Source organism: Dryobates pubescens, chromosome 2, assembly GCF_014839835.1.
Source record: "Dryobates pubescens isolate bDryPub1 chromosome 2, bDryPub1.pri, whole genome shotgun sequence".
Lineage (NCBI taxonomy): Eukaryota > Metazoa > Chordata > Aves > Piciformes > Picidae > Dryobates > Dryobates pubescens.
The window spans coordinates 19,907,242-19,934,548 of NC_071613.1; the positions used below are offsets into that span (position 1 = coordinate 19,907,242).

Sequence of the window (27,307 nt, forward strand, 5' to 3'; positions counted from 1 at the left end):
CTAGTCCAATCCCCCTGCAGTCAGCAGGGACATCCTCAACTAGATCAGGCTGCCCAGAGCCCTGTCAAGCCTAACCTTAAATATCTCCAGGGATGGGGCCTCACCTACCCGCCCCCCCTCCGGGCAACCTGTTCCAGGGTTCCACCACTTTCCTGGTGCAGAACTTGTTCCTAACATCCAATCTAAATCTACTCTTCTCCTTCTGTTACTGGTCTAAGCAACAGCCATAAAATGCCCCAGTCTATATCCTTACAATTCAAAAGCTTCCTAAAAAGAACCATGCAGGAAAAGGAGCATCCATTGAAATGCCTTTAAACAGAAGCAGCAGCAAAGAAGCTGCTCCTCTCTGACTGCAGAACCCATAGAAAAAGGCACAAGCCATATCTGATGAGGCTACCGCATCCTTTTCATTCAAGACATTATGGATGAAAAACATTTAACAGCTTTTCAGGGATTCAATTGCTGTGTAAGCACTTCACCAAGCAGTCTGGGAGCACTTGAATAAACACTTAGAGACATCCAAATCACAAACAGAGGCGCTTCCCAAGGCATCAGGCTGCAGGGATCCCAGTTTGCACTGCTTTCTGCGTTGTTAGATGATTAGGGAAGGCATGAAAAGCCTGCACAACCCTGTGGCTGGGTAGATGGAGTCGGTCAGATAGAGCTCAGGGTTCAGGAAGAGCTACACAACTGGATGTACAGACTGACAGGTTGCATTGGGTTGGAAGGGACCCTCAAAAGTCATCTTGTCCAAACCCCACTGCACTCAGCAGGGACACTTCCAACTAGACCAAGCTGCCCAGGGCCACTTTGAGTCTGATCTTGAATGTCTCCAGGGACAGGGCCTCAATCATATCCCAGGGCAAGCTGTTGCAGTATTTCACCACTCTCATTGTGAACAACTTCCTCCTGATGCTCAACCTAAACCTACCCTGCTCCAGTTTCAAACCATTGCTCCTACCACCACAATCCCTTCTAAACAGTCCCTCCCCAGCCTTCCAGCAGGTGCCCTTCAGATACTGAAAAGCAGCACTAAGGTCTCATCAGAGCCTTTTCTCCAGGCTAAAGAACCTCAACTCCCTCAGCCTGTCCCCATAGCAGAAGTACTCCAGCCCTCTGATCATCTTTGTGGCCCTCCTCTGAACCTGCTCCATCAGGTCTATGTCTTTCCTTTGTTGGAGCTGAAATGAGCAGACAGAGGGAAGGGTTCTCCACACCACAGAATGACAGGGGTTGGAAGTGATCTCAGGAAATCAGTCCAACCATCCTACTAAAGCGGGTTCAACTAGGGCAGATTGCACACGATAGCATTCAGGTGGGTTTTGAGCGACTCAAAGAGATAGAACTCCACAACCTAGAGGACACAGTCTCAAGCTGTGTCAGGGCAAGTTTAGACTCGAGGAGAAAGTTCTTCACTGAGAGAGTTGTTCACCATTGGAATGTGCTGCCCAGGGAGGTGGTGGAGTCACCATCCCCAGAGGTGTTCAAGAGGGGACTGGACATGGCAGTTGATGCCATGGTTTAGTCACGAGGTCTGTGGTGACTGGTTGGACTTGATCTTTGAGGTTTCTTGCAACATTGGTGATTCTGTGAACTTCTCTGGGCAGCCTGTTCCAGTGCTTTACCACCCTCAAAGTAAAGGAGTTCCTCCTCCAAATTTAGATGGTACTTCCTATGTGCCCATTACCTCTTGGTCTGCCACTGGACACAAGTGAAAAAAAGCTTGGCCTCAGTCCTTAAGGGTCTTGTGTTCAAATTCTGAATCCCAGGAAAAGAGGATAGCCAGGGAAAGAGGTTTCATTCAAGCAAAGTGATCACTATTGAGCTCCTCATCACATTCACCAGACCCCTGAATTTATTCAGTACCACTAAGGTTGGAAGAGACCTCAAAGATCATCGAGTCCAACCTGTCACCACAGACCTCATGACAAGAGTAGGGAGGACACTACTGCCCACTGCAGGCTTGAACTCATGACCTTCCCATTAAGGGTCTTATGTGCTACCAACTGAGCCACACAATTTAGGCTTGTTCATGTACAAACATCATTTTTTGAGGCCAGTGACATCCACACTTACACTCCCATCTTGATGCACAGGCCAAACATCCATTGGAAGTTTCTAGCAAGCAATTTCCCACTAGGACAGCTCAAGGATGAAGCTTCCTTCACCCTCCATGGAAGCAGCCGCTCCTGGTTTTCGCCAGCAACACCATTTGGAAATATCCTGACCCTGGCTTGACTCCTGATGAATATGCACATGGGAGGATAAAATCTGTGGGCATGCATTTACGGCCAGTAATGCACACAAAATATGCATTAGGCTCCCTTGTAATGCTCATACCTACAAAAGGTTAAAGAGCCCTAGGTGACAGAGAGCTATTCAAATGGACCTTTTGATAATGGCAAACAATAATGCATTCTGGTTACCTTCTGACACTGCTTCCTTCCAGTCAGCATTAAGGAGAGTTACGACCTGGGTTTCGCGCAGCTCGGTTCAATTTCATGCAGGCTCATTGTCTTTCTAATTATCAACATGAAAATTTGAGCTGCATCCAGATTAAGGCACTGCCCTGACTTCTAAACACCAGAGCCAATGCCTGGGGGGCTGTGCTGATTTCTCAAGCAGTAAGCAGTTTGCTGGTGTCTCGCATCTCCAAAGCGCAAATAAGCAGATGCTGCATTAAAGCTTGTTGTACAAAACTGCTTCAGTTGTGATATACATTTTTAATATAATACACTGAGCATGGTACACTGCAAACTGCCAGGGCCAGGAAACTCATACAAATTCATTAGCAAGACCAGCTCCTCAATTAAGTGGAGCTGAAGACCAGAGCTAGTTGAAAAGAATTGTCCAGAAGCAGCTGAAATGAATGAAAAGCTTGATGGTGTTTGCCACATGTGAGCAAGGCTTGGTGTGCCATTTCAGCTCTCTGAACGTCACTGGGGATTGCTTCCCATCAAGGCCGAGCTCCACTGACCTTTCTCTCCATTTTTTCCACAGATACTGTGGTTGAAAAGCTCTTGTTTTTCACAGTATCATTATTCTGAGAGCAAAAGCAGAGGTGAAGGTTTTCCTACCCAGAATGGGTTCTATACAGTAGCCAAAAGTGTTTCAGAGCACCCACTGACAGCCTTTCATTCATGGGTAGGTTTGAAGGATCTGAAATGTGTCTGTATCTGGCACAATGTCCAAATGGAAACCAGTCACAAGTGGTGTCCCTCTGGGGTCAGTAGTGTTTAACGTCTTTGGACAGTGGGACTGAAAGATCCTCAGCAAGTTTGTGGATGACACCAAGCTGTGTAAGCCAGCTGACATGCTGGAAGGGAAGGGATCCATCCAGAGGAACTCAGAAAGGCTTAAGAGGTGTGCCCAAGACAACCTCATGAAGTTCAACAAGGCCAAGTGCAAGTTCCTGCACCTGGGTCAGGGCAATGCCAAGCACAAATCCGGGCTTGTTGAGGAGTGGCTTGAGAGCAGCCTTGAGGAGAAGGACTTGGGGGTGTCAGCTGATGAAAAACTCAACATGAGCCAGCAATGGCCATGGGCAGCTGTGTGTGTCAATGGATTGAAGCTTGAGGAGAGCACATTTCGACAGGAGGAAGAAATTCTTGACAGTGAGGGTAGTGAGACAGTGGAACAGGTTTCTCAGGGAGGCTGTGGATGCCCCACTCCCTGGAGGTATTCAAGGCCAGGCTGGATGAGACCTTGAGCAAGCTGGTCTAGTGGAAGGTGTCCCTGCCCATGTCAGGGTGTTGGAACTAGATGATCTTCAAGGTCCATTCCAACCCAAACCATTCTATGAATCTAGGATATTATCCCTTTTGATTTTAAAAGACAAGCCAAAGGAGAAAGCAACATTTCCACTCTCTTTGGCTTATTTGCATTTCTTACCTACACTCTTCTCCCTTAGCTGACATTGTCAGCTGGAGGATGACAATTGAAGAGCACCTCCAGAGTACTCCACAGCTAATCCCCCACACTGCCTGTAAACCATGTAGTGAATTGGTGATTACAACAGGAGCTCTTTAAAAGCACAAATTTTGCCATTCCTTCAAACAGAGGGGAATCATTGCTGAACACTTTGAGGAAACTCAAGCTGGCAGAGGGTTATTGTTCTGAACATCTTTGTTTAAAGACAATGCAATGTAAAATACACCAAAATTAATCCAACCAGCAGCTAAGGTTTACACAAAGCATCTGCTGGCTGCCTCTAGTAAAACATTACATTTGTCTTGATGGTGTTTATGGCATGGCTGGCTGCTACTGCTAAGGGCCTTGTGCAATAGCTTACCTTAAAGGATGAGAAATTCTGTAACACAACCTTCTTCACTACCTTTTGAGAGCTTCTGTCTCTTATGAAGCCCTCTGGCACTAAATCTTTCCAGACAATAACAATGCAACCACAGCAAGGGGTGTGAGTTAATGGAAGAGATTTCCTCCCTCACTGCTGCTTTCTATTGCCCTGCTTCCCTTTGTTCTTTCACTGACTCTCTTGGATGTATCCAATACCTAGCACCAAAGCCTGATCACCAGCTCACGGTGCTTTGTGATGTGCTCTCTTTCTCTTCTTTAGGGATATGCATGATCATGAGCACCCTATTGTCTCTTACTTATCGGGAGCATGCTTACTTTTGTCACCACAAGACGATGAGCAGACCTGCTGAAAAGGACTTGAGGCTGCTGGTGGATGAGATGCTGGGCATGAGACAGCAATGGGCACCAGCAGCACAGAAATCCAATGGTGTCATGGGCTACATCAAAAGAAGCTTGGCCAGCAGATGAAGAGAGGTGATTCTGCCACTCTGCTCTGGTGAGATCTCACCTGGATGAGTGTGCAGCTCTGGAGCCCTCAACACATCAAGGACATGGACCAGATGGGGTGGGTCCAGAGGAAGACCATCAAGATGATCAGGGGGCTGGAGCACCTCTGCTACAAGGATAGGCTGAGGGAGCTGGGGTTGTTCAGCCTGGAGAAGAGAAGGCTCTGGGGGAGACCTAATAGCAGCCTTCCAGTACCTGAAGAGGGCTTACAAGAAAGCTGCAGAGAGACTGTTTACAAAGGCCTGCAGTAACAGGACAAGGGGCAATGGTTTGAAGTCAGGGGAGATTTAGATTGGATGTTAGGAAAAAGTTCTGCACCAGGAGGGTGGTGGACTACTGGAACAAGTTGCCCAGGGAGGCAGCTAAGGCCTCAGGCCTGGAGATATTCAAAGTCAGGCTGGACAGGGCTCTGAGCAACCTGATCTAGTGGAAGATGTTCCTGCTGACTGCATGGGAATTGGACCATATGACCTAAGGATATCCCTTCCAACCCAAACCACTCTATGATGCCACCTTCATCACCATTTCTCCCCTGCTCAAGGCATGTAACAGATGAAGGTTGCTGCAGTGTTCAGCATGTTTATCAGCTCAGCTGAGATATCAAGCTGAACCAGTCTAACTCTTTAAGAATGACACGAAAACTGACACTAAGTCCTAAAATAACACAAAGAATTTTCCTTGCCTGCCCAACTCCAAGATACTGCCATTTGACAAGTGACATGGCTAAATGTCTTCTCTGTGCCATTAATTTAAGACTGGAATTTGCAGGGATTTACACAGTGACACTTCCATCACACATGCTAGCACCTACATCTCTACAAGTAGCTGGGCACTAATTTAACCTGAACTTAGTAGCAACTTGTGCAACTCAAGAGCTCCCTGTGCTGTTCACCTCTCAGACCACAGCCTTTACAACCCTTTACAACCCTTCAAATTAGCAACATTTCATCAGTTACTTCTACAGTGTCATCAAACACAGAAACAGCAGAAATTACTTTCTGAGGTCCTAATCATAGAATTGTTTTGGATGGAAAAGAGCTCGAAGATGCTCCATCCCTTGAGATGTTCAAGCCCAGGCTGGATGAGGCCTTAAGCAACCTGGTCAGGTGGAAGGTGTCCCTGCCCCTGGTGGCAAGGGGGTTGGAATGGAATGATCTTTAAGTCCCTTCCAAGCCAAACCATTCTATGAGTCTGTGATTCTGACCCTTTTGGTCATAGGATGAGGAATAGGACACCAAGGAGGGGGACCATGGTCCCAATGAAGCTCCTCAATGGGGGCAGGAGAACACAAATGGGGCAGGAGAACCTGCCCATAATCCAGTGTCCCATTCTCCAGGGCCAGTACTACAGTGCACGCAGAGCCAGGTGACAGCACCTTATAGTCACCATGGTAAAACTCAAATCCCAGTAAAGCCTGGGGACTATTACACAAAGGCAGGGGAATGCTTTGCACACTGCTGGCAAAAGCCTTCAGAGAGCCATGAAGGAAATTAAAGACTAAGACAAACTTAAAAATATTTGAGAAAACCTGTGCCAAAATCTCCTTAGCCTTGCATCCATGACTAAGCACAAGAACTAAACTGCTGCTGCTGTGCAGAGGGTGCTGCTTGCTGGTCACGCTTGAAAAGCACTGATGCAGCAATAAGCAGAGCTTAATTGCTGAGAAGCTTACACCTTAATAGCAGAATTTTGGGGCATAAATGTGGAAACCCGTAGGCTTTGGAGCAGTGAAAGAGAGTTGGGTCCCTAAGGTGGCAGAACAAAGTCTGTAGAAGAGTGTTGTGTTTTCTGCCTAGGAAAGGGACTTGCCAGAGCTGTCAGCTGAAGTGCAGAATTAGAAATCTGACTGTGCAGCAGTTTTTAGGTTTCAACCTGTTGAAATCACTTGTCTCCAGGGAGGAATATCCAGCATGCAGGAACCAACAGCAAAGCACGTCAAGATGCCTGGGTACAGGTGCAGCCACCCAACACCATGTCCCAGGCAGCCAGGTAAACTTTCTGCAAAGGAGTTGTGGAGGAGGATGGGGGAAAAACTTCTTCCCTCTTTGAATCACTAGAGGATAGAAATGTTTGAGACTTACTCACTACACTCGTGATGATCAAGAGCCAGCAATGTGCCCTTGTGGCCAACAATGCCAATGGCATCCTGGAGTGCAACAAAACAAGTGTGGCCAGCAGGTCAACAGAGGTTCTCCTCCTCCTCTACTCTGCCCCTGGTGAGGCTTCATCTGGAGTCCTGGGTCAAGCTCTGGGCTCCCCAGTTCAAGGACAGGGAACTGCTGGAGATGGTGCATCAAGGGGCTACAAAGACGATTAGGGGACTGAAGCATCTCTCTTTTGAAGAAGGGCTGAGGGCCTTGGGGCTTTTTAGCTTACAGAAGATGAGGGGGATCTTCTCAATGCTTATAAATACTTAAAGGTGTGTGGCAGGAGGATGGGCCCAGTCCTTTTTCAGTGGTGCCCCATGACAGGACAAGAGGTAACAGACACAAACTTGAACATAGGAAGTTCCATCTAAGCATGAGGAGGAACTTCTTTATATTGAGGGTGGTGGAGCACTGGTTGTGGTTGAGGTTGTGGGGTCTCCTCTGGAGAGATTCCAGACTCACCTGGAAATTGTGATCCTGGGCAACCTTCTCTGGATGACCCTGCTGTGGCAGGAGGGTTGGACTGGATGATCCCTAGAAGTCCCTTCCAACACCTATTATTTTGTGATCTTATGAGACTGAGACTTGATGATATTTGATTCCAATTATTACAGCTTGATTTCCCTGAGTTCATCCTACAGCAGTGTGCCAAGCCACATGCTGAAGAGATTCCACAGGAGCCTGATCTATCAAATCTTCACCTCTGATTGCAGTACAAGCGACACTACTTAATTTCAGCCAATCTGAACAGCTAATTAAATGTAAACAGACTGAAAAATTGTATGGGCAGGGCAGGACAACTCATTTTTCAAAAGGCCACTAATCCAAACAAACCTGAGCCCATCCATTGACTTCAACATTTGTCTAAATGAATTACAGAACAGCCTTGCCTTACTCTGGCCGTGTGATTCATAGAGCTGGCTCCCCCCTGATGAACATCTTAGGCACGACACAAAAGAATTAAGTTCCTTGTTTATCAAGGCTCTATCACAACAAAGATGAAGATGCCTCTGGCTGAATCTAGGGGATGACATGTATGAGCCAAAGCAATTGCAGCCTGCTCTGATACCTACTCTCTTGCCTCCCAAACCCACGACAGTGTACACTAATATATCAAGGCCTTGACACCACAGAATCACAGAATGTTAGGGGTTGGAAGGAACCTCGAAAGATCATCCAGACCAACCCCCCTGCCAAAGCAGGACCATCCAGAGCAGGTCACACAGGAACACATCCAAGTGGGTTTTGAATGCCTCCATAGAAGGAGACTCCACGGCCTCTCTGGGCAGCCTATTCCAGTGCTCTGTCACCCTCACCATAAAAAAGTGTCTCCTCATGTTGAGGTGGAATCTCCTGTGTTCCAGCTTGTAAATGTTGTTCCTTGTCCTATCATTGGGCAACACTGAAAAGAGGATAGCATCTTCATCCTGACACCCACCCCTCAGATATTTGTAAACACTGGTCTTTGCATTTACAGATAAAAATCAAATTACATTTAATAGTGACAGATTCCGACTTCAGAGATCTTTGGGTGTGATCCTCCTCTCTGCTCTCACCCCCCTTACAGCAGGAGAAATAGGGAGGGAAAGGATGCTGGACAGATTCTCCAGATGTATCTAATGATCCTCCTCCTCTTCAGGCTCCACCCAAATACCAACTGGGAGCAGACCAGTCATCGCACTGGGAATGAGAGCAGCACTGAGAGAGAAGCCCAAAGAGAAGGGGTCTGTCATCACTCACATGAGAACGGCTGAAGTTACCCAGTGCCAGACAACCTAAAGTCGTCTTAGGACAAAATGCAACATTGTGTGGCCTGTTCTTAACTACAGAGCAATTAGCAGAGCAGTAGAGAGCTTTTCTACATGCTCCTGAAGCCCACAAAGAGATGGAAGAGGGCAGAGAAAAGACACTTGTGTGCATTCTGAAATGAACAAACACATCCACAGCATCAATCCCTGTCCCAGAGAGCTTAACACAGAAATCTGGCTGCACTCTGGCTGAACTAGGGCTGTTTCACAGAATCACAGAGTACAGTTGTAGAATTGTTACAGTTGAAAAACACTTCTAAGATCAAGCCCAACCATCCACACAACCTCCCCACGGCCACTAAACCATGTCCCAAAGTGCCATGTCTACACATTTCTTGAACACCACCAAGGCTGTAACTCCACCACCTCCATGTGTAACCTGTTCAAATGCCTGACCAACTCTTGCAGGAAGACACATCCAACCCAAACCTCCCCTGGTGAAGCATGAGGCTCTTTCCTCTTGTCCTATCTCTTGTTACTTGGGAGAATAGACAAACCTCCACCTCACAGAATCATATAATGCTTTAAAGAATTATTTTCCTTCAGGAAGTTCTAGAGAGTTGAAGTTGTGCAAACTAACTGATGGTACATAGCATTAAGGGTCCACTGAGCCTCTGTTGGGACTTCCCATGTCACAGAGGCCCTGGACTTCCAAGTTCATCCTTGCTTGAACACAGCAATCTAGATATTCACATGCCAAAACCTCAAGTGATGCAGAATCCTACATAACTTTTAATCACTTCCTTATCACTGTTGGAGAGCAGCATAGAGGAAAGGGACCTGGGGGTCCCGGTGGATAGAAAAATGACCACGAGCCAGCAATGTGCCCTTGTGGCCAAGAAGGCAAATGGCGTTCTGGGGTGGATTAGAAAGGGTGTGGTTATTAGGTCAGAGAGGTTCTCCTTCCCCTCTACTCAGCCCTGCTGAGGCCACATCTGGAATATTGTGTCCAGGTCTGGGCCCTTCAGTTCAAGAACATCAGGGAACTGCTTGATGGAGTCCAGCACAGAGTCACAAAGATATTGAAGGCAGTGGAACATCTCCCTTGTGAGTAAAGTCTGAGGGAGTCTGGGCTCTTTAATTTGGAAAAGAGGAGCCTGAGGGGTGACCTCATTCATGTTTATAAAGATGTGAAGGGCAGTGTCAGGAGGACAGAGCCAGGCTCTGCTCAGTGATGTCCAATGACAGGACAAGGGGGCAATGGGCACAAGCTGGAGCAGAGGAGTTTCCATGTGAACTTGAAGAAAAACTTTATCACTGTGAGGGTGGTACAGCCCTGGAGCAGGCTGCTCAGAGAGGCTGTGGAGTCTCCTTCTCTGGAGACATTCAGAACCCACCTGGTTGTCTTGCTGTGTGACCTGCTCTAAGTGATCCTGCTCTGGCAGGGATGTTGGACAGGAAAATCCTTCAAGGTCCTTATGAAATTCTAACACTCTGTGATTCCACATGCCACTGCCTTCATTTACAAACTTGCATCTGGACTTTACTCTGAGCTTGTCCAGTTTTAATTGCCAGGCTGGTATCTCATTAGATCTTTGTCTGTCAGCATAAAGATCCCTGCTGCTGGTACTTACTGACCATGATGTACTCACCTCTCTCCTTTCCCCTGACAAAACTAATGGCATCAAAGCTCTCTCCTTTCCCTTGACAAAGCTAAGGGCTCAGAAGCTTTCACAGCAAAACTTGCTTGCCAGCCACCACCCTTGGCAGTGCAAAGCTCTCTGCCCTGTTTCTCAGCACCTTTGGAGCTGCAAGCATTATGGCTTGTAGAACTGGAGGTCATTTGACATCTTAACCCTTTTCAAGTGTTTGCCTCTTAAAAGTACCAGGGTAAGAGTGGACTGCTGGTCTGTTGTGTTGGCAAAAGACATTCACTACCAGCTTGCTTTGTAGTGCCGCTGTTTCCAGAGGCATTTCTCCACCTTGCTCCTCTGGTTTCCCATCTTTTTTCAGTGGTTGTGGCTTTATGTTTTGCCATATGAGGAGTCCTGATCTTTCACCAGTGTACCTAGTAAATCAGATTGGGTTACGCCAGTCAACTCTTTGCTTCTTGCTCCCCCAGTTATCTCTGCTAAGAACTTGATCAATGAGGAAAATATGTGGCCACTTAGGTCATGGGTAAAACAAAGAGCATAGGCCTGATTCCTGTGCTGCCCATCTAACAATGACAAATCCACTTACAATTACATTGTGAAAGGCAGTTTTTACTCCACTAATTGTGTACCACATTAATTTTGCATGATTCTTGCTTCTTAATCATTATGCCATGCAGTGGCATGCCAAATGCTTCACTGACATCCAGGTACATGACATCAATATCATTGTCTTTATCAAACGAACTTGCAGCTTCATAAATAACATCTCAATTAGTTGACAAACTCTATTACATCAGCCCATATTGCTCAGCTCTACTTCTCATTTGCTTCTTTATTAAGGAGGTCCAGATCTGCATGTCCTGTTTTACCTCAGTCAATGTCAGACTGACAGGAATTAGAACTATCTGGATTTCTTTTCCCCCTGCTCCCTACTCTTTTTAATGCCCACAGCCCAACATTTCCTCAGACCTAAGACTCTCCTGAGTATTTAAAGCCAACATCTCATTATTAATTATTATTACTATTATTAGGCTGGAGCACCTCTCCTGTGAGGACAGGCTGAAGGAGCTGGGGTCGTTCAGCCTGGAGAATAGAAGACTTGGAGGGGACCCAATAGCAGCCTTCTAGTATCTGAAGGGGACCCTACAGGAAGGCTGCTGAGGGACTGTTTACAAAGGCCTGCAGTGATAGGACATGAAACAATGGTTTGAAATGAGAGAAGAACAGATTTAGACTGGATGTTAAGAACAAGTTCTGCACCATGAGGGTGGTGGAACACTGCAACAGGTTGCCCAGGGAGGTGGTTGAAGTGTCATGCCTGGAGATATTGATGGTCAGGCTGGACAAGGCTCTGAGTAACATGACCTACTGGAGGATGTCCCTGCTGACTGCAGGAGGGTTGGACTAGATGACCTTTGGAGGTCCCTTCCAACCCAAACCAGCAGGTGATTGAAGTCTCTTAGCTAGCTCTGTTTACCTCTGCCTGAAAGATATCTGGGGCTGTCCTGCTTCAGTAGCTGTTTTATAAATGGGTTTCAATAGGCACCATTATCCACCTCCCATGCACCGAGAACAAGAAGTTCAAGGCATTAAAAAAAATAACCACGTGAAATAGCATGGAAGAGCTTTCATAGAATCACAGAATGTCAGGGGTTTAAAGGGACCTTGAAAGATTTGAGTCCGAGCCCATTGCCAGAGCAGGATCACCTAGGTCACGCAAGAATGAACTGAGGACAGTTTTGAAGGTCTCCAGAGGAGACTCCACAATCTCTCTGGGCAGTCTGTTCCAGTGCTCTGTCACCCTCACAGTGAAAGAGTTTTTCCTTATGTAGAACCTCTCCTGATCCATGGGGGTTGTTGTTTCCCAGATGCAAGACTCTGCACTTGTTGTATTTCATTAGGTTTCTGCCCACCCAACTCTCCAGCCCAGACTTCTTCCTTGAATCATGACATTTTCTAAATGCAATTTGGACTTCTCCCTATTGTTGAGCATCTCAGGCTTCTAGTCAAGTATTCTCCTGAGCAACAAGGACTAAAAACATTTTGTGTGTTTGTTTTAAATGAAAAAAAACCAAGTTTCTCCTGAAAGACCACTCAGTAACCCGGGCTGAAAGCCTTGGAGCAACATCTGAAGAACTGCTGGAGCTACACCATAGAATTTCAGCTTGTCTGCATTTGATTAGGAATTGGTTTGGATTCCTGGGCTTGCATCACACTCATTAAACTCGTCCCAGACGTGCATTTACATAGCAGGTGGCAACATCCGGCTTGCTAAGTGTCTGAGAATCTGCCATGCCCTTCCTGAAGATAAGCCCCCACTGACTTCAGAGACAGGAGGCAACACTTCTGGCTTGATTTCCCAATCTCTGAAAGAAAGCCTCTTAGACAAAAGGCAATTTAAACACCCAGTGCAGAACAGATTCCATTTGCTGGGTGCAGCTGAGGTCTGCAATGTAACAGTTAAAGGAATGGGGAGTACACGAACCCTGAAAGAGACTTGGCAGTTCTCATCCCATTTGCTCCTTCTAAGATCTCATGAGAGCATCTAGCAAAATCCTGTGTCACGCCACAACCCGTTCACAGCAAGCGCAGCGTGAATCAGCCTCTTCAATCACTCAAGCACAGACGATAGAACCAAGCCATGTATGAAGGATCTGAAGCAGCTCTGGTCAATCCAAGGCTGCCTCAGGGCCCACTTGTGAAAGACAACCACATTTGGAAGAAAACTTTCACACCAGTGGCATTGAAGCATATGACAAAAGTGAAGCATGAGTTCGGACACATGTTCTTACACCAACAAGTAAAGTGTTCGCAGTACCTGTGACAGAGCTATTTGATTGCCAGTGGGCTGAAGATGAGCCACTGTGTGCCCTGGTGGCTAAGAAGGCCACCATCAGCCTGGCCTGCATCAGCAGGTGTGAGGAGCAGGACCAGGTGAGTGATCGTCCCCCTGTACTTGGCACTGTGAGACCACACCTTGGGTTCAGTTTTGGACCCCCCACTCCAAGAAGGACATTGAGGTGCTGAAGCATGTCCAGAGAAGGGCAATAAAGCTGTGAAGGGTCTGGAGAACAGATCTGGTGAGGATCAGCTGTGGTACCTGGGGATTAGTCTGGAGAAGAGGAGGCTGAGGGGAGACCTTCTGGCTCTCTATGATTGCCTGAAAGAAGGTTGGAGCCAGGTGGGCAGTTGGTCTCTTCTCCCTAGTAGTAAGTAACAGGATGAGAGGAAATGACCTCAAGTTGCACCAGGGGAGGTTTAGGTTGGATACTGGAAGAAAATTCTTCACTGAAAGGGTTCTCAACCACTGGAACAGGCTGCCCAGGGAGGTGGCTGAATCCCCATCCCTGGAGGTGTTTCAAAAACACAGAGATGTGGTGCTGAAGGCCATGGTTTAGCACCAGCCTTGGCAAAGTGAGATAATAGCTGGGTCCAATGAACCTAACAGTTGTTTCCAACCCCAAAAATTCTATCATTTCACAATTCCATGAAAGCCTGAGAAGCATTTTCCTTCCCTGTGGAAGAACTTCCTGCATAGCAAAGCAAAATGTCAGGCTAGATTCACCTCTCACTGCCACCAGGGCTAATCTCCAGTGACTCTACTATTACAGAATCACAGAATTAACCAGTTTGGAAAAGACTTTTGAGATCATCAAGTCCAACCCATCACCCAACACCATCTAATCAACTAAACCATGGCACTAAGTGCCTCATCCAGTCTTTTTTTTTTAAACACTTCCAGGGATGGGATTCCACCACTTCCCTGGGCAGCCCATTCTAATGGCCAATACCTCTTCCTGTGAAGAATTTCTTCCTAACATCCAGCCCAAACCTCCCCTGGTGCAGCTTGAGACTGTGTCCCCTTGTTCTGTCACTGGTTGCCTGGGAGAACAGACCAACCCCCACCTGGCTACAACCTCCTTTCAAGTAGTTGTAGAGAGCCTCCTCTTCTCTAGGCTAAACAACCCCAGCTCCCTCAGCCTCTCCTCACAGGGCTTGTGTGCAATGAAACTGTCACCACAAAAATGAGTTCAGGGTTACAGAGATGGAGCAGAAAAACCTAGTCTGCTCCATCTCTCTCTTGCTGCCTTTACCATCTCAAACCAAGAAATGGGTGTTTGTGATCAGATGCCCCTGTTGTCATCTGATGCAGTTATCACACGATTTGATGACTTGGCTATTCGTGGATTGACAGATTGCACATTAGACAGCACAGTTGGGATGCTTTGGCTCCATTTTGATGTGGACAGGCAATTTGGACTTTTTAAGTAAAACCAGAGCACCCTCACTATTTTTGGCTGTGGGTGAGCATGTCCCAGTCACAGCCTCCTTGCATAGCTCTGAACTACGTCAGAGGAGTGCTAAAACCCTTAAAGAACTGTGTAATTTGGGAAAGAAGCTAGGAGTGGACATTATTCCTACTTCTCACCTACAAAACTGTGGATCTTTATAGCATCTTGTATTAATTTCCTTCAGTTTTGCACTAAGAGGTGAAAATGGGCTGCAAATCCTTCACTATGGGTCTGCTCTTTGCCACGTTTCTCAGTGTTGATAGTCAGGCTTGACAAGACCTCTGCATTCACAACAACAACACAGCAAGGACTTTGGCCCATTAATATCAAAGCAAGCACAGGGATAAAACATTGATTTTCATTAGAGTTTTGCATTCTAACTCCAGAAGCAGCAAGCAAAAGATAGGCAGAAGTCAGGCAATAAAATCCAAAACCAGTATCTCCCAGACTGGTACTTTATCTATAACCCTGGAAAGCCACAGGCTGATGGGAGCCGTGGGGATTTGCTGGAACATCTCCGTCAGGCAAGGTCAATTAGCTCAGCACTTAGCTCAAATGAGAGCCTGAGAAGAATCCCAAAGCTGGTGTTCCTGTCATTCCCATACTTCCCTAGGATTTCAAAAAACACTGATGCATCCCAGCCAGCACAAAATGCTGGGGCCTCAAAGTTCACCACTTACAAATGCCCAAGAGCTCCTTTAGCCAACAAAGACACTGGAACTTCATCTTCTCCTTGTTTTTAAAGGCCACAAAGAGACATTAGCTGCCTTTTGTTGACCTACCTCTTCTACAGGTCAGATGTGCCCCAGCCCTGAACTAGAAGTCATCTAATCATGTTAGGAGAGTGAAGAGCCTGAGCTAATAAACCCAGCCTTCCAAAGAGCTTATTGGTTTGGGCTCAGTGCCATGCTGAGGTTAACAAGGTAAAAACTTGTTTAACAAAGGAGACCTATATTTGACCATCTGCAGGCAGGTCAATCACTTCAGATTTAAACATTCCCTCCAGATGTATTTACCCAGCCAGTATACACCGCTTAGGGTTGATTCTGTACTTTCTGATGCTGCTTTAAATTCTGTCTCCAAAATCAAATGAGAGCAGGAGAAGCTTTCCTGTTGCCTTATTGTAGTTGATGGTAGCACACGGGGTTAGCAGATACTCAAAATCCACCCTGTATTCAGCCTGTCTCACCCAGGAAAGGGACAGAATCTGTAGCTTAAAATCCTTCTCTCTTTAAATTTTTTCTCTCAGGGGTTAAATCAGAACACTCCCAGTATTTCCTTCTATATTGAGGATATCAGTGTGTGCACTGCATTCTATACTCTGCTTCACTCCAACCAACACACACTCCAGATTTTACAGTGCATTTTGGCTCAAATGTTATTGCCAGGACAGTGTTTACAGCAATCTCTTTTGTGTTCTGCATAGCTCTCCCATCAATCAACCATGGAAAAAAAGGAGAAGGGGAAAATGGGTGGAAAAGCAGCAAGATAGTCAGAGCAAAGCAGCAGGGAGACAAGCACAAATCAAATGGGGTCAAAGTAGCCATTTGCCTGTTGATTCAAGAGAAACAAACAAAAACCAACAGAAAACAGATACAAGTGCTGCATTACAGTTTGCATTAAAAAAAAAAAGGCAGGCTTCCAAGTGCTGTTTTTTTCCTCCTTGCTTCCTCTGGGTTAGTGTTTCAAGATGACTGCTGCTCCATACAGCTTCATAATATGCATGTGTTTACTCACACATCTCTAAGCCAACAGGAGAGGCAGACCTGAATCCCAAATTTATCATTAAATCTACATGTTAGTACTTACAAAGAGCCACACAACATCAGTTTTCCTGAATAAGATTGGAGGAGGAGAGAGAGGGACAGCAGGGAAGAAGAGGAAGGCTGGTAAGGTTGTTCAGTTCCAGGTTTGTCTAAGAAATTAGGAGTAACTAACTCTAGGGACAGTATGAGATCCAGTGCTTTCTGGATTACAACTGGGTCTGCTGACCAACAGCATGGTTCAAAAGACACAGCACTGGTTTGGCTCTGAAGCACCAGGTGTTACTCTCAATGCTACTGCTGAAGCACAGAACGGTAGGGGTTGGAAGGTATCTTGGGTCACAGCAGGTTCACCTAGAGCAGATTGCCAGGTTTTGAATGACTCCAGAAATGGAGACTCCACTCTGGGCACCCTGTTAGAGTGCTCCACCACCCTCTAAGTAAAGAAGTTCATCCTCATGCTTAGGTGGAACTTCCTATGTTTAAGTTTGTTGCTATCTCTTGTCTTGTAACTGGGCACCACTGACAAAAGATTGGCCCCATCCTCCTGACACACACCCTTTAAGCATTGAGAAGATCCCACCTCAATCTTTTCCTCTCTAGCCTAAACAGCACCAAGTACCTCAGTCCATCTTTGGAAGAGAGCTATTCTAGCCCCCTAACCATCTTGGCAACTCTTTGCTGTACTCCCTCAAGCAGTTCCCTGTCCTTCTTGAAGATGGGAGTCCAGAAGTGCGGTATGACTTCCAGCCTTTGCCCAACTTGGCTATGCAGACCCTACTTCATAGGGTTTTCTCATCTTCCTCACTGTGAAGTGCCTCATGGTATCAGGGTGTACCACACCAGTGTCCTAATCTTATAATTAATGCCTCTAGATGCTACTGTAAAATAAATGGTGATGATGAAATTGATGGAGAGTTACTTGTTTTGTCATTGTGCTTTGGCCTAGACCATAAGGAAGTAATGTTAAAATCAAACTAGGAAAATATTTAGACTAGATCTAAGAAGAAGTTTGTTACAGTGAGGGTGGCAAGACCAGGGTTACCCAGAGGTAGGAAATGCCCCATCCCTGGAACCATTCCAGGTCTCATTGTTCTGGGCTCTGAGTTGAACATGTCCCTGGTGACTGCAGGGTGACTAAATGACCTTTAAAAGTCCTCTCCAACCTAAAGCGTTCTGTGATTCTATGCTTCTGTGCACCCACAGGCTCCACACAATTCCCTAAGAAGTCAGTGGGGGTTGAATGGAAATGGAACGGGGTTCTGGAACTAGTTTAACGCTGGTGCTTGTGTACTGCTATGCGGGGGATCACAGAAACACCTAGCGCCAGTCCCCCACAGCAATTCTGTCGGACAATAAATGCAAACCAACCCACAGAGCTAAGCATACAGAAAAATGCAGGGAGGGGACCAAAGTGGTCACTGGAAAGAAGAAAACATAAGGAAGATGTTCTGAGCACATTAGGAGCTATAATGAAATGCTGCATCTAGAGTTTGTCACTGTTTGAAGGGAGCTAGGAAACAAGCAAGAAATTATAAAGCTGCTCAAGACCAAAACATGAATCACTGGGTTCTAAAAAAACCCAGTTGTCTAGAGAGCAGTTAGATGAAAATGAATGGAATCTCTGTAAATTACTCTCTGTATAAACTCTTTCACATTCATTTTTTCCCTGCCATTGATTAGTATCTTTCTGGGATATGGGTTTTTAAATAACTCCTCATCCTACTCCCAGCTTCTGCAATCAAAACAAAGCACCAGCTCTTGATTCCATAGCTTCGGTCTTCATCTACAGGGGAAAACGTGCTCTGCAGAAGGAACCTGAACACCTACTGTTCTTACCCATTTAATGGGCATTCCCATAAGCACATCCTGAAGGCTCAGTAGTCAAATGAGATGAAGATCCCCCCACCAGTTCACAATTAAGAGGACTTTTGTATGCTATTGCTGCACAAAGAAGAAATCACTTCTGAAAAGCTCTCCACATCATTAAAGTGCTAAGAACTGAGACATCTCTGCTCCAGCATCCTTGATGAGAAAGCAGAAAACCTCCATTCCTAACTAATGAATTGAGAAGAGTTCTCTGCAAACCCAGATAGGAACACACAAAAGGAAGACATGGCAGGCAGAGACATGGCCTCTGGCTATCATATTCCTGCTTTGTCCAACTGCCTGAGAAAACAAGGCCTGAGTGACCACATGGTGTGTTTGTGTACATCTGTCCTGTGCATCTGTCCTTTCCAGCAATTTCTGAACCCTTAACTAATTACCATGTCAAGTGAAAGAAGCTCCATGGAGGGAGAAGCAGTAGACAGTATCAGAGAATCACTGAATTGTTTAGGCTAGAAAAGACCTCCAAGATTATTAAGTTCAACTGTTCCCTAACTCTACAAAGTCTGATGCTAAACCATGTCCCTCAGTACCACATCTCTGCCTCTTTGAAACACATCCAGGGAGGAGGACTCCACCACTTTCCTGGAGAGTCTGTTCCAGGGCTTGACAACCATACCAGGGAAAAAGTTTATTCTAATGTCTAACCTAAACCTACCCTGATGCAACTTGAGGCCATTTCCTCCTGTCCCATCATTTCTCATGATGGAGAAGAGACCAAACCCCACCTCCTTTCAGCAATAAAGCCTCCTTTTCTCAAGACTAAACAACCCCAGTTCCCTCAGCTGCTCCTCACCAAACCTGTTCTCCAGACCCTTCACCAGCTTCACTGCCCTTCTCTGGACCTGCTCCAACACCTCAATGTCCTTGGAGTGAGGGTCCCAAAACTGAACCCAGTACTCAAGATGTGGCCTCACCAGTGCCAAGTACAGGGTAATCCCTTCCCTGGTCCTGCTGGCTCCACTACTGCTGATCCAGGCCAGGATGCTGTTGCTCTTCTTGGCCAGCTGAGCACACTGCCGGCTCATCTTCAGCTGTTGATCAGCAACCTAGGTCCTTTTCCACCAGGCAATTTTCAGTCACTCTTCCCCAGGCCTAGAGCATTCATGGGGTCATGGTAACCAAAGTGCAGGACCCAGCACTTGGCCTTGTTACACCTCAATTGATCTTGGCTCATCAGTCTAGCCTGTCCAGGTCCTTCTGCAGAGCCTTCCCACCCTCAAGTTGTGCGATCTTCAAACTGCCTGAGGGTACCTTCAGTCCCCTTGTCCAGATCCTTGTTACAGATACACAGATGCTACAGAGAGTAAACAGCAGTGCTGAAGCATTTTGCTAGCCTGTGTCCTGTTGGCACTCCAACAGCAACAACAAATAGGATAAATCACCAAGACAATGGCTGTTCCCAAGGGCTTCCCAGAACCTGAGGTATCCCAGGTACCTCACCACAGACACACCCAGCACCTCTGACACCTACAGCATCCAGCACAGCCCCATTCTGCCAGTCTAGGCAGAGGTGTGGCCAGCTGGGAGGGTCCCTATGGCTGCAGTTTTGCATTGGTCAGCAAAGGTTTCTTGAGGAAACATAAGGGAGGAAAATGTTCACAGATCCAAAAAACACCCAGGATTGCCCAAGACCTCAGGCTCCTCATAGAAAAACATCCCACTCAGGATTGTTGGAGTGGGTTTTACAAGACTTGCTTTGCTGGCATCCAAAATTTATTACACCTTTTACAACAAGCCCGTGTCTAGTAAAGAGTGATGTAGTGACAGCATTTACTTGGCTAGATTTAGCTTCTTAGGGCACATAAATACACTCCTGTACTTTAAGAACAGCCAGAGATGCCTACTAAATCTTGAATAATACAAGGCAGCTTTGTAGACCTTTAAACATATTCACCAACTTGGTTCTGTGTCCTTCACAAATCTGCTTCCTCCCTATCTGCCCACTCAGTCCCCAAAGTCCTGTCCTGCTTGTCTTTTGTTTGGAAAACAGCCTTTTAAATTCCTTTGCTGTTTTGACTATGGGAATATAGAATTTATTCCTGCTAGAAGGTGGCCAAGTTTGTTTACTCACCTCCCCAGGTCTAAAACAAACTGGAAATCTTATCTGCTTTCCTTGGTACACACATGATGAATTCTGTGCTACTTCATCTGAAATCTGATTTATGGACCACAAGCATGAAAATTCAACCATAAATAGAAATTAAACTGCAGATTTGTTAATACTAAGGGAATTTCTTCTGCATAATGGTTTAAAAGACAATTTTAAAAGGCACTAGAGTAAAACAGGAATAGCTGGACAATTCCTTTGAAAACAAACAGCAATATTTAGATTGTGGGGCTTGGGGAGCCACATTTAAAGCCCGGTGAAGTGTCCTGATTTCCAGAAAGCAGTCTGAGTCCAGCATCATAGAACCATTTAGGATGCAAAAGACCTTAAAGATCACCAAGTCCAAAGGTTAACCTAGCACTGCCAAGGTTGGTGCTAAATCATGTCCTCAGGCACCATGTCTACACAACTTTTAAATCCCTCCAGGGACGATTATTCAACCATCTCCCTGGACAGCCTGTGCCAGGCCTTGACCACACTTCCAGTGAAGAATTTTTTCCTAATGACCAAACTGAACTTCCCCTGGCAAAACTTCAGGTCATTTCCTCTCATCCTGTCTCTTGTTACTTGCCAGGAGAGACCAATCCACACGTGGCTCCAACCTTCTTTCAGGAAGTTGTAGAACGCAATGAGGTCTCCCCTCAGACTCCTCTAGACTAAACTACATCAGTTCCTTCAGCCATTCATCACAAGACTTGTTCCCAGAACTTTCACCAGATTTGTTACCCTTCTCTGGACATCCTCTAGCAGCACCCTGATGCCTTGTAGCAAAGAGCCCAAAACTGAACCCAGTATTCACACTGCAGAACATTAGGTCCCTTCAAAGTGCCTCATGCTCTTGTTGCTGACCACTTCATAGGTAGAAACAATACTTTACCTACACCTTGCACTCTCTAATATACTGGTTACCAAAGCTACAGAAGGACTAGGTGAACCTCTGCCAAACAACTGGACTAAATCTAGCCAGAACCAGCCATAAAAACTGGGTGAGACCCCAGACCTGCTATGTGTGTCTTACAGAAGATGGCTCAGATCTCACTGGCTGCCTCAGCAAGTGGAACGCTGCAACATCCCAGCTCAGTGCTGATCTTGCTCTTCCCCTGCCATGGGGCTCTGAGAGCTTACTCAGAAGGCCTGGGTAGAAGTGAGAGTAACTCTTAAGAACAAGCTTCCACATCCACCCAAACTAGCCCTGGCCATCCCAGCCACCACAGAAGCCTGATCCACAAGCCCCACCACGCAAGCAGCTCCCAAAGTCACATTCCTTGGGCACTGCTCAGACTCAACACTTGTGCTTCCAAGAAGGATCAGTCACAAACCCTAGGACCAGCGTCAAAGCAGCAAGCCCATGAATTACTGCAGTAAAAAACAGAAAAAAACTCAGCCCCCAAAACAAAATGCACATTTGCCTACATTCTGCAGCATTCCCTGTATGCAGCAAAGGGTTTGGATTATTTCAACCTTCGCTTTTGCTGCTGCTGTTCTTATAAAACACACATTGTTCTTTCCCCCTGACATTTCTTCCTCTCTTTGACAGAATGCTCTCTGTTACCACAAACTATTTGGCTAGAATCCTCCAGTGAGGAGAAGCCAAGGGTTTGGTTGGTGTTTCAAAACCAAAAAAAGAAATATTACCCTAAACATAAAACAAATGAGTGCAACTGCAACAGTAGATGGAGATAGAGCTCTTAGCACAACCTACAAATGACTCCAAGTCGTATTAGAAGCAACACAGCAATGTGAATTTCCCTAGAAAATAGCGTGGCATTATTAGAGTCCAGCTTGGTTAAAATGCAGAATCTCACTTTTTTTATAAGGAAGCAGCTAAACAGCATGACAACACCTAGCATAATGACTCAGCTGCAAGCAGCCTGACACCATAAAGACAACGTGTGCATGCACAGGCGTAGAGATTAGAAGATGGCTCTTACCTCCATCCCCAGATCCTGAACCAGCATCTGAGAAGAGAACAGAACAGAAGGAAATTGATATTCATGTGCTCCAGCAAGCCTTGTAAGCATGCAAAGCAAGACTGTTCATTGAGCGCATCACGGCCTACCTCACGCTTGATGTCATCCCTGGGTAAATTACAGAGATCTGATCAGAAGGGAGCTCACTCAAGCCATCCTTCACACATCTCAACTCTTTTTTCTTTTAAGTCTCTATATCAGACTATAGTAACATAAGCCCTGGAGGGCTGCAATGTCCTCATAAGCCTCTGCCTCACATTGTTGTACCAAGACTGATAAATCTTTGTTTCAAACACTTGTGCAGAGTTATTTCTTTTGGCCAGTACTAACAATAAATAGATTTATTTTCTTTTAACCCATCTGTTTGAGGACAGGAAATTCATATAATTACTGGTACAAAATAACAACATCCCAACAGAAAGCATCATAGAATTGGGGGGGGAGAAACAAAGGGGACCTCAGGAGAGCCTCTAGTCCAATGCTCCTGCTAAAGCAGGTACACCTAGATCGGGTTGCAGAGGAACACATCCAGGGGTTTTTGAAAGTCTCCAGGGAAGGAGATTCATGACTAGTTGGAATAAACCATCAAAATTACCATTATTCAGTCTTTAGATAAATTATTAAAATACCATTTTTCTCAAGGGTGCTGCTGACTGTTTTATCTTTATTTTCCCTTGCTCAATGTTTTTTTGGCTGGAATGAGGAGAGTCACAAATTCAGAAAAGGGCAACACCATTAAACTGCCAAGCCTGAAGTTTCATTCCTGAGAGAGTTTCTTTTGCAGAGAAGGATGGGAGACTGTCAGCCCATCCTCCCCCTTAATGGAGGAGTTATCACAGAATCATTTTGTTTGGAAAAGACCTTTAAGATCAAGTCCAACCATTCTCTAACTCTACCAAGGCTTGTGGTAAACCATGTCCCTCAGCATCACATCTTTTTTAAACACCTCCAGGGATGAGGATGTTCCAGAGTTTTGAGAACCCTTTCAGCAAAGAAGTTTCTTCTAATGCCCAACCTAAACCTCCCTTGGTACTACTTCAGGCCATTTTCTCTCATCCTACCGCTTGTTACCAGAGAGAAGAGACTCACCCCTACCTTGCTCCAAGCTCCTTTCACAGAGTTGTAGAGAGCCAGAAGGACTCCAAGTAAGCCTCCTTTTCTCTGGGCTGAGCCACCCCAATTCCCTCAGATGTTCCTCAAAGACTTGTGATTTAGACCCCTCACCAGCTTTATTGTCCTTGGGCGTTTCAAAAAAGTCTGGAAAGATTGCTTTGGGATTTGATCACCCTGTGATATAATTTACTGACAGCAAAGTCTCTGGTGGATCTGACCTGGCTTGGATGTGCCATCATTACTCAAAGGTAATGAAAGGAAATCCTTTATTTAAAGAAACCTGTCACAGGAGTGACTTAAATGGCAGATTTCACAGCAAGACTGCATAGGACAAATGTGAAAGCAGAGCTGGAGAACAGAAAATGGTGCTTCCCCTGTGACCATCTCCTGCATTTTCTTTATCTGATTGTCTGTCCTGGAGCTCTTTCCCAAATGAGCTACTGAGGAAAGCCGAAAACGAGGTGTCTTCATGGGTTTAAGAAGCTCTGTTTTCCAGGTGTGCCAGCTGTTCCCCAGTGCAGGCATACCTGCTATCACCAGCCTCCTGCAATGAGCTTCCATATTCTCTGGCTCTTTGGAGAAAAAGGACCTTGTGTCTTTCTCCCGTCCCTCTCATAGATGCCCAGACCTCTGTTGGCCATGACCAGGGGGCCTTCTTGGTGCTAACACTCCCAGTCCTACACATTCACTCTCTGCCCTCACAGGGAAAACCTTAGGCATGTGGCTGCTCCTTCTCCACTGGGTTTCCTCATTGGGATAATTAAAAAGAAGCAAAATGAAGACTTCAGGGAAGCCTTTGGTTTGTTTTCCTTCTCTGATTGTGAAATCCACAACGTGTTTAGAGAGAACACTTCCGTCATGGCCACTGCCATAGGCAAGCAAGTATGAGAGAAGATGGACCAATGCACTAAATTTATCCCTTTCATCAAAAAGTTACAGCCATGAAAGACCAGGTGCTGGCACTAGGAGAATTTACTGAATGGAACAAACCTTACGCCACAACAGGTTTGTCAGCCTGAGCTCTGCTTAATACCAGTTTAGAGACAAAAAAACACGCTGCAGCATACATTTGGTGGTGGTGTTTTTTTCCTCTCCTCTTGAAAACTGTCAGATAACAGCTTCAGAGAAGAACAACATTTCCAAGGACAGAAGTTTATTTTCTCTTAAGTGCGTGAAACACCAAATTACAGCACTGCAGAAAGTTTGTCTAATGCACTTTTTATTGACTCCTCCATCCTCAGCCCAAGGAGAAAAAAAAATCTGCTTGAAGTTTAAAGAACTCTCTCAAGAATAAAGACTCACATCTCCTGCTCTTTTTTGAGTTAACTTCACTGCCCACCTCTACCAGATATTGAGCACAAAAGCAAAGCACCGAGAAGAAAACAAAAACATCAAACCCACAAACATTAAGAGGAGTGTGTCTAGGTTCTCCTCCCCTGCAGCCATGGTGAGGCCCCACCTGAAATACTGCATAGAGTTCTGGGCACCCCAGTTCAGGAGGGTCAGGGCTCTACTTTAGAGAGTCTGACTGAGGGCCACAAGGATGATTAAGGGACTGGAGCACTGCCTTGTGAGGAAAGGCTGAGAGCCCTGGGGCTTTTCACACTGGAGTGGAGATCTAATGAATGTATAATCCGAGGGCTGGGTGTCAGGAAGGGACAGCCTCCGCTCAGTTGCACCGTGTGATAGGAGAAGGGGTAAGGGATATTGTGGCACAGGAAGTTCCACATCAACATGAGGAAGAACTTCTTTACTGTGAGAGTCACAGAACACTGGAACAGGCTCCCCAGAGAGGTTGTGGAGTCTCCTCTGGAGACTTTCAAGACCTGTCTGGACGCGTTCCTGTGAGGTCTGGACGCGTTCCTGTGAGGTCTGGACTAGATTCTATGGTCCTGCTGTGGCAGGGGCGTGTTGCAGGGTGCTCCAAACCCCCCTTCCCCCACCTCCATCAGCGGGAGGTTTAATGAGGGCAGACAAAAGTGCGATATTGCCTTCCCCTCCCCCGGGGGAGAAGTAAAGGGCCCCATTCTTCCCGCAGGGAGCTGAGGCCCCTCACAGGTATTCACCCCTGGGGGGCAGCCCGCGCTGGGATTTGGAGCTGTGGCTGGCTGGGTCCTTGGCGCCCCGCATGCATTGGCACCGGACACATTGCCTAGGAGAATCTTAAACAGAGTGACCAGAAAGCAGCCTGCGCTCTCCTTTTGCCTCTCAGTTTTGGCGCTCTTTTTGGACTCGCTCTGTTCCCGCTCTGGAGTTGTGGCGAAATTGGAGAGATCACCACTCGGACCTGGCTTCTCGATGGACCCTCCTGCCCTGGGGTCCTGCCTGCCCTGGGGTCCTGCTCCCTGCCTGCCGTAAAGCTGCGGCTGTTGGCTGGGACAGGCTGCCAGTGTGGATTCTCTTGCACCGCTCGGACAGTGCTGCTGCACGACTCTTGCCTCATGGCAGCTAAGGACACTTTGATTTTGGCAGGCCCCTTTTCCTTTGGATTTGTGCCACGTTATCCACAACTTAGATTATAAACTTGCAGCTCTGGAGCCTGCCACTGAAGAGAGACCTGGGGACCATCTCCAAATCCCTGCTCCTCTCTTGTGTTGGCTTTCCCTAAGGTCTTGCATGGCCTCCGTTTTATAAGTGGGGCAAAGCCTTTTCCATTTTCTGAATTCTCTACATTGTAGTAAAGTTGCCCATAAGCATCCTGGTAGAATTTATGACCAAAGAGAACCTGTAAATAAAATCTGACTAGTTTGTACATAATTCTGGGGAAAATAAAGATAACTATATAATTCCCCCCTTGTTAAATTAATCCAAATCAGGGGGTTGGACTCCATCTCCAGAGGTCCCTTACAAACCCAATCATCCTGTGAACTCCTGAATGTAAGCAACTCAGTTTTCATGGTTTTGCTCACTTTCCCAGCTGTTTGAGAAAAGCAGGTACACATAGCTCACAGTGCTAAACAAAGATGTCTCAAATGCCACTCAATTTTCACACATGCTCTTTAATAAATCCTTTCTACAAAAAACCTCTCTTCCACAGCCTTGTTTCCTCAGTGTTTTGGGGGTGTTTTTGGGGGCTGCATCCTCAGCTGGTATAAATTGCCAGGGTTCAACCAGTGGACTGTGGAATCCTATCAGCTGGGATCATTCCTATATGTGTAAGGGAAAAAAAACTAAGAAACTGGACTGCAGGCAGTAATGCTCCAGTTCTATCTCCCCAGATTATGAAGAGGTTTGTGGTAATCCAGATGCCCATTTATCAGACATCTGCTCATTTAATCTGCTTCCAGTTACTTGGCAGAGCAGCTCAGAAGTGCGCGCAGCAGAGGATGATCAGGAGCACAAGATTCAGGTTAGAAAAAGAAAACAACTTCTGTGCTGCACTGCACAACATTCATGTTAGAGAAAGAAAGCCATTTCCACACTGCATTCTTCAAAACACCACCAAGGATGTTCTGCATCTCAGACTGTGAGCCTACCACAGAATGCTTTGGTTTGGAAGGGACCTTCAACCTCTAATGTACTGTGATAATATCATCTAGTTCCAACCTACCTCCCATGGGCAAGGGCATCTCCTACTACATCAGGTTGCTCGAGGCCTCATGCAACCTGGCTTTGAATGCTTCCGAGGCTCGAAGCCTCCACAATTTCCCTGGGCAACCTGTTCCACTGCCTCACCATTCCTAAAATCTAACCTCAATCCAGCTTCTTTCAGACTGAAGCCATTACCCCTCATCCTCTCACTCCATGCCTTTGTAAGAAGTCCCTCAGCAGCTCTCCTGTAGCCCCCTTAAATACTGGAAG

At 46.2% G+C, this 27,307-nt stretch overlaps 1 protein-coding gene across 1 annotated transcript in view; it reads right to left on the reverse strand.

The window, feature by feature from the left end:
* Positions 1-27,307, reverse strand: part of TMEFF2 (transmembrane protein with EGF like and two follistatin like domains 2) — a 157,100-nt gene that overhangs the window by 121,316 nt on the left and 8,477 nt on the right. Inside the window, exon 4 of the mRNA XM_054171628.1 lies at positions 22,355-22,381. Coding sequence (XP_054027603.1) covers positions 22,355-22,381 — 27 coding nt within the window. The remainder of the gene's footprint in view (positions 1-22,354; positions 22,382-27,307) is intronic.